The sequence below is a fragment of the Cryptomeria japonica genome, chromosome 5 (genome assembly GCF_030272615.1).
Source record: "Cryptomeria japonica chromosome 5, Sugi_1.0, whole genome shotgun sequence".
Classification (NCBI taxonomy): domain Eukaryota; kingdom Viridiplantae; phylum Streptophyta; class Pinopsida; order Cupressales; family Cupressaceae; genus Cryptomeria; species Cryptomeria japonica.
The window spans coordinates 755,726,741-755,734,738 of NC_081409.1; the positions used below are offsets into that span (position 1 = coordinate 755,726,741).

At 33.3% G+C, this 7,998-nt stretch overlaps 1 protein-coding gene across 1 annotated transcript; it reads right to left on the bottom strand.

Annotated features, from left to right (window-relative positions):
• Positions 1–1,431: 1,431 nt before the first annotated feature.
• LOC131052407 (disease resistance protein Roq1) lies at positions 1,432–5,319 on the bottom strand. The gene is made up of 5 exons (XM_059220948.1): positions 4,702–5,319; positions 3,446–4,519; positions 2,773–3,042; positions 2,039–2,650; positions 1,432–1,943 (listed from the first exon to the last, which is right to left on the bottom strand). The coding sequence occupies exons 1-5, from the start codon at positions 5,242–5,244 to the stop codon at positions 1,713–1,715; spliced, it is 2,730 nt and encodes a 909-aa protein (XP_059076931.1). The 5' UTR covers positions 5,245–5,319; the 3' UTR covers positions 1,432–1,712.
• Positions 5,320–7,998: the final 2,679 nt, after the last annotated feature.

A 7,998-nucleotide genomic window follows, 5' to 3' on the forward strand; every position in this document is an offset into this window, starting at 1 on the left:
AATGTCTTTTCCATTGCCGAGGTCCTTTCTTGGGTTCTTATGACTCCAATCTTGAAATTCTCTCTTCTTCCTGAAAAGATTTAGTGTATAGTTTCATTCATGTAATTAAACATTCCCTTTCTCTATCATAGCACCTTTTCTGAAACTATTTAAGTACTTGATGTTTTGCACTTTATTGTTATCCATCTTCTACAATGGTGTTGTTAAATTTGTACAACAACTCTTTGAAGTTGCATTCAAAATTGTCCATTATCTCCTGCAGGTATCTCTAGTTCTTAAAAATTCAACAAATTCTCAAATCAATTTTTAGTGAGACTTCATCATAGCTTGTTTTCTTCCTTCTTTTTGGTTGAGGATTTTCATTATCGATTTTTAGTTTTGTTTTACAAGTATGTTCGTTATGTTTGTTCAATTTTTAGATAAAATTTATATACTTTTTTGGTGTTGGTTGGATTACTTAAGGAGAAGTTCATTGAGATGCTTTTTTTTCCATAATAATAACAATATCCCAAAGCTTTAATATGATTTGACGGGATGATTAGTATGCTTTGGTTTCTACCATAAATATGAAAATAATGGTGGTAGTTGTGGTTCTGGTTATGTTTTCTATTTTGTCTTCAGCTAAGAGATATTTGAAGTTACAATTGTTATAGATTTGTGATTTAAATTTAACATTTATTTATATTATTGTAAAAAGTGTGAAATAATCTCTGGTTCAATTGTACAAAAAGGAACCTTTAGACATTATGGATGTGGTGTGTAATAATCTCTAGTTCAATTGTACAAAGTGTGGAAGCTCCAAACATTATGGAGATAGATTTTCAATTATATTTGCATATGTGCATTCTTATATACATCTTATACATTTGGCCCATCTTTGGGCAATGTGGGAGTGGCAATCAATTAAACCAAAACTGTCCATTGTATGGACAATAGTAGACTACTCTTTTTGTTTAATAACTCTATTACAATAGACATTGGGATATGTTTTTTTTCTCTAAATCACAAAGAAGTGGACTAGCCTAATGTGAGAGACACACAACAAATATTTAAGAATATTTTTGGTACTTAATATTTTTGAAGCCAAGTTGTATACATATGTTAACTCTTTTTCTCTTAAACAAATTTATGTGTTTTTAAAAAAACTTACATAGTTTGATATGTAGTTCCTACCCACTTTGTAAGAGTTTGTTAGTTAGCTTTGGGGAATGTTATCTATGTAGAATATAGAACAATAAATGTAAATGCCTAAACCTAATGAAAATTCAAACCTCTATCCATTAAAAAAAAACAATTGCTTATTAATGATTTATTTTTGAATGATAGATGACAATTATGCTCCACTAAGTGCCTTTGTTCAGTAATTGTTCAAATAGAATTCTTTAATTTTGAGACATTTTATAATTTTCTATGATGTTACCCTTACACCTTCTTTCGATGCAAATGCTAGTAAATATGCTAGTTTAATCAATATTTATAGGCCTATCCATGAAGGTTGCTTAAATTGACTTACTTCCCCGATTTGATGCTAAAAAACTACTAACTAATACATTTTTTATACAAACGGTCAATAATTACTTTGAATACACTTAACGCTTTCCACTCTTCCTCGCCTCTATTCACAGTAGCCATAAACCCCTTCAGAATTTCAGCTCCTCCCTGTTTTATTTTAAGATTACGCTGCCCTTTGTGTACAACTGTTACTATCCTCTCTACCGCAGAATATGTATGATTTTCCAGAAAGTAAGCAATACCTGCTGATATATGGAAAGTGCATACAATGAAGTTTGAATCTCCTTCAACCTGTGACAATAATCTCTACTACTCTGAATCTCAGCTATTGCTTGGCAACCGATCACATCAGAAAACAAATTTGCATTTAATCTTGACACTGCTGCATACACTGCATTCCCTTCTATAATAATATAATCTGACGGCAGTCTCTGAAACAATTCGAAAAGGTTGTGTTAAATTCTTCAACATTAACTAAGCAATCAAATTTTAGAAAAGGGCAAGCATTTAGTTTTTAAAGTGGCACCTTCATTCCAGAAATGAAATTTAATCCGCCTGCATATTGAGACGCTTGAATTTTCAGACTTTTCAATCCTTCCAACTCTTGAGCACCTTCTAGACTCTCCAGCTCATCAGGTCCAGTTATGTCCAAGATTTGAAGTCTGGTTAGAGAAAACAAACCTGATACTGTTTTCAAATTATTGTAATAAAGCAACATAAGCTTTTCCAGCGTCTTTGACAGTTTTAGGTCCACTTCAATTAGTTTATTATTGTTTCCAATCTCGACATGTTTAAGGCTGGGACATATCTCTCCACTAATGGCCAATTTTGAAAACCCTACTTCTGTAATAAACATTTCGCGAAGGTTATTCATGCAGCTGTTCGAAGAAGACTCAAAAATTGAATCTGTGCTCTTGCTCAGAATCAGTTCTCCATTTATTGGCACGTCCAGAAACCTTAAGATTCTAAGATTGCTGAGTTTTACAAGTGATTTTGACAAAGCCGTCCCTTCAGTACCTGATTCAAAGGACGTATAAACATCTAATTCTTCCAAATGATGTAAGGTTTTCAATAAATCTGGAAGATTTTGCAATCCGCGACATTCGCGAAGATACAGCCGTCTCAGCTGAAAACTGTCCTGGAATTCACAAGGTTTTAAAAAAATGAATTGCTTGTGAATAAAATAATTTTCATTAAAATATTGTTCTGAAATATATACTCTGCTCTGAAAGGGAATTGCAGCGAAGAAAAACAAAATACCTCGGTGTCGATTTGACTGAGGGAAATGCTCCATAATTTATCAACGTCGGAAGCCCTTAAATCCCACAACTGTCTCACAGGAAACCATGAAGGAATTGTGCTCCCTCTTAGCATAGAAACCCCAAGCCACAGGAGGCCAGTTGATGTGCCGGCATAGCAATCTGATGTTCCTATAAAATATTCGATTGTCGATTTGAGGGAGGAGTCCCAAAGTTTATTGTAAGACCGACCATTTGTTTCTTCCAAGATTTTTCTGAATCCCCTTTCTTGCTGCATTCAATGATCATGGATAAATTTACAGGCTTTTCGACTAGAATAAATAAATAAGTAAGAAATAAAGCCTCTTGAATAATTTGAGGATTTTAATTTTATAAATTTTTGAAAAGCGGACCATAGATCTGAGCTTCTCTGCTTCATTCAATAGTCATGCTTAAATTTACATGCTTTTCTACAAGAATAAATAAATAAATAAGAAATAAGGCCTCTTGAGGAATTTCATGAATTTAATTTTATAAATTTTGAGAAGCGGACCATAGATCTGAGCTTTTGTGCTGCATTCACTGGTCATGGTTAAATCTACATGCTTTTCTACCGGAATAATAAAATAATTAAGAAATAAGGCCTCTTAAAGAATTTGATGTATTTAATTTCAGAGATTTTAAAAAGCATGTACCATAGCTTTGAGCTTCTCTGGCCGCCAGAACCGTGGAAGGACTTCTTTCTCTGCCATTTTTCTTCCCAGCTCGCGCACATGATCGTGCATTCTAAATTCAGGATGCCTTGCCAAGCCCCGAAGGCGATTGTGCTTTGTAAATTCAAGATGCTCTACTTCGACAAGACATTTATCAAGTAGCCTTTGAACCGCGTGTTCAGCCGTCGTCCACTGGGACGCATTCCATATTTCTACAGCCTTGTCCTTTCTTCTGCCATTAAAGAAACACGCAATATCCATAAATATTTGTTTCTCTTCACTCTCCAAACTGTCAAAGCTTATTTTAAGACATTGCATAACATCAGTAGGCTGGATATCCCTAGCTTTTTCCAATTCTAGGTTCCAATAATTTTCATCCCTTCCACGAACATGAGTTCCCAAAACTTTGAGTGAAAGGGGCAAACCTCCACAGAATTTCACGAACCTCTCAACCAGCTGCTCACATGGAAAGGTTGGATTCTTTCCGCCGAAAGCATGACTGCGGAAGAGTTCTTTAGCACGATCGCTATCCATTGTTCTCATCTGATAACAATTACTGATTTCAGCACTTATTAACACACCTTTGTCACGGGTTGTGACAATTACTAAGCTACCAGGACCGAGAAGGTCCTGAAATAAAAGGGCACGCAACTGTTCCTCATGATCTATATCATCTAGGATTATAAGAAAACGCTTGTCAGATCCTGCCCTTGTTAGGCTATCCTTCAGCAGTTGCCTCCCTTCATCAATATGTTGAATTTTCTTCTCTTTATGAAAGAGATCTTTGAGAAGCCTTGTTTGCAAGACCTGCAATTCACGTTTCACATGTGATTCTCTCACATCATACAGAAAACAAGAGGCATTGTAGTCTGAAAACTTCGTGTTGAAGATCGCTTTTGCCAGGGTAGTCTTGCCAGAGCCTCCAAGTCCAAAGATCCCTACTATCTTTACCCTCTTCTTCGCTGGCTTATCAAATATCCTTTCAAAATCTCTGACAAGTTCACCCAGTCTAACTGGATATGACGCAACATGTAGCGGTATCCTCCTTTTCATTTCCTTCTCCACTCAGGACACAATCTCTTTACACAAATCGCTGAAACCAGAGAACAAAAATATAATTTCTTTACAAAAAATTTTGCGATAAGGTAAAATAGAATTTCTTTGGGAAAATAATTCCGATAAGGTAAAATAAATATCATTTACTGTAAACATGAGGAATGGAAATGAATTCAAAGCACATAGTAAACGTACTCTTGACTACTGCAAAGTTCAAAGCCGACTACATTTGAAGCAGATTCAAGGGCCTTTTTCCATCCGTTCAGCTTATGAAGGTTCCTGCATTTCCCTTCATATTCAGAAAATGCCGCAGCATACGTTCCTTTCTCAGTATACCGAAGATCAGAAGGCCTGACATCATAGAAAATAGGAATAAAGAGTGAGCCTTTACGATCCAGTTGGCGTAGCATCAGAACAAGCTCGTCTAAACACCATGAAGAGTGTGCATATCCTGTGGAAAAAATGGCTATCTGAACAACTGATGAGGATATGGCGCTGTAAATGGCTGGAGTAATAGAATCTCCCACATCTAACTCTCGACGGTCCAGAAATGCCAGGAACCCTCGGTCCCCCAAAAATTCATAAAGCTGTTTGGCAAGAGTTTCTTTGACATCAGGGCCCCGGTGGCTGATGAATACATCATATAATTTTGACGGTGCAGTCGACCACTCTCTCTCGTGTTGATATTCCAAAATTTCTTGGTTAGTCGAGGAAGAGGAAGCCATTAATGAAAGATTGCAATGGACTTTCTAAGGCAAAACGGGCTGAATTTAAGAAAACGATACAGTAGCCAACAAAAATCTTCTTATACACCAGTCATTCAATTTCATAGGAAATGGATCATTTTGGTGACCTAGACTATCTCATATCTGATTATGTTTAAATATCTTATTTATACAGGATTTGAACTTGTGACCTTTCTTCTTATTTATCTAAGATTTGAGTTTGTGACCTCTCTTTCAAGAATATAAATTCTTTATCATTAAATCAACTTAAAAGTAAAAAAATTCAAGATTAAGTTACTTTTGTAAGAATGGAAAGATGCTTCCTACTTAACTATTTATAAAATAATATATATTTATTTTCTTAATGACAATTTTTATTTTATTTTATCATATTTTGATCCAACTTCAACATATATTTTTTATTGCTGAACTGTTTTTTTGTTTTTTTTATAATATGTAAATTGCATTCTTTCCATATATAAAAAGAATGTTTCGCTTTCAAACATTTAACGTAGAAGTAGAAAGAAATCCCAAGACGCCCACAAATAAAGAATAGCTTAAAGCCTAAGGATCTTATTATGAAATTCTCCCACTTTGGTAATAATACAAGAACATTGACTATATAATGTCACTTTCGGTTCAATCATTCAACTTTTCAGTTAATTAATAATTAAATAGGATCAAATGTTATCTATTCGCACTAAATTAATCATTCAATCACAACTTAGCAATTAATCTTGCGGGATGTGCTCTTATTCAGTCACTTGTCTACTATCAACTATATTTATCTCCTTTTTCCGCTGTACACAGCCTTTTATGGTCTTGCAAAACACGAAGTTTGACTTTAGATGCTCAAGGAAAGGTTATTGTCTTGATTTTGTAGAGGTTATTGTCTTGATTTTGTAGAAGCACGTTAGAATGGAAGATGCTTTCTCTTAAGGTATTCACACAATAATACGCTTTTTTCCTTTCCTTAATGCTCAAAAGTGTGCTTTTAGTTCTTCAAACTTTAATAAAGGAAAACTAAAATAATACGAATAATATTATTAAATTTGTCAATTTGACATTTTGTTTGTTATCTATTTTCTCCATAGATAGGGGAAAAGATCCAGTAGTTGAGCATGTATCAATTGTTGTGAGGGTTGTTGATACCTTTTGTTCCAAAAATTGAACAAATAAAATCTATTGTTTGAAACAAAAAATATCAATTTTTGTTAGGAAATGTACCAACAGTTGTTAGGAAATGTAACAATAGCTGTTAAGAAATGTACTAATATTGTAAAAAGTAACCAATCAGGTGATGCCATGTCAGCTGCACAACTATTGGGGTCTCTTTTGCATGTCTATTGGTCTCACTTTTTGGGGGGGCTGTTTTGGACACCTTGGCAAAAAGCATGCTGATGTGGCATCATATTTGATGATGTGACCCTGAAACGTTAGTTATAAGTAGGGGACTTGCCAAGTAAGCTGCTGTAAAAAAATCGGAGTGATTTGAAATTTCCAAGTAGGATTTTGAGAAGCGCAAAGTTAGGGTGCACAACTACTGGGTCCTTTCCCCTATTTGATTGTCTTTTAATTAATTATTAACTAGTACTTGTATTAAGAGGAGGTGTAATGGTTATCTTGATAATAAAATATATTTTAAATAATATATTAGAGGTACATAAATTGTCTTTATTAGTAATAATTATTTTAATATAAATTAATTGAATTTGAAATGTAGAAAAACTAAATGCGAATGAATGCAAATTAATTTCAAACTCTAAGTTATACAAAATGTTTTTACAATCTATGAAAATGATTAACTTAAGCAGTTGATTACATTGAAAATATTTGTTGTCGATAGGTGAGGTATCTTCTTTACAACTGTCACAATTTAGAAACTATACAAATTTTTGTACTATTGACTTCAACAATATGTAGAATTAATCAACTTTTCTCTTATCTTCCAAAATCTTTTAAGGTTTTTGATTGATGTTGAATAAATGCTTCAGTATAGTCCAAAATAAGTCTATTGATGGGAAACCGTTCTATGACATATTGAGGAATATAATGACAATAATTGGTGTCTCTATGAACTTTGAAGTATTTGTACAACATAACTCCACGTTTGTGTAACAATGAGGTCAAAAACATAAGATTAAATTTGATGAATTCATTTTTATTGTTGTTTGAGAAGTTGTATATGTCAAACATAATCAACCAACTATGATGATATGAGTCATTGATAAAAGCCAAAACTATTAACTCTTGACATAATATATTAGGCTTTAAAAATACATGTAAATCTTCATTTTGGTCACTTGCATTAGATACCATTTTGCACAGACTAATAATTGAATTAGAATATCATAAATTAAATCAATAATTTAAATAATTATTAAAAAGATAGCTGAATTAAAATGCAAATTTGGTTACCTACGATTAAATTCTATGATAAATGTCATCTCTCTTCAAAACTTATAGAATATTTGAGCAATTAAAGAAAGACCCCAACTTGTGTTCTTGGAGTGAGGAAGCAATATAACTTCATTCACAAATTTAAAAAATAAAAAAATAAGCAATTAAGAAGACCCCATTTTGTGTCCTTTGGAAGAGGAGTTAGTAAACACTCATTAACCAATTCAAATAAACAAAAATATTAGCAATTAAGATAGGATATATATAGTCCATGTGCTTCAACGAGAAGGTAGTAAACCATCATTCACCAATTTAAAAAAAATGAATTTTAATACTTGCTAAAGGTTTTGCAAA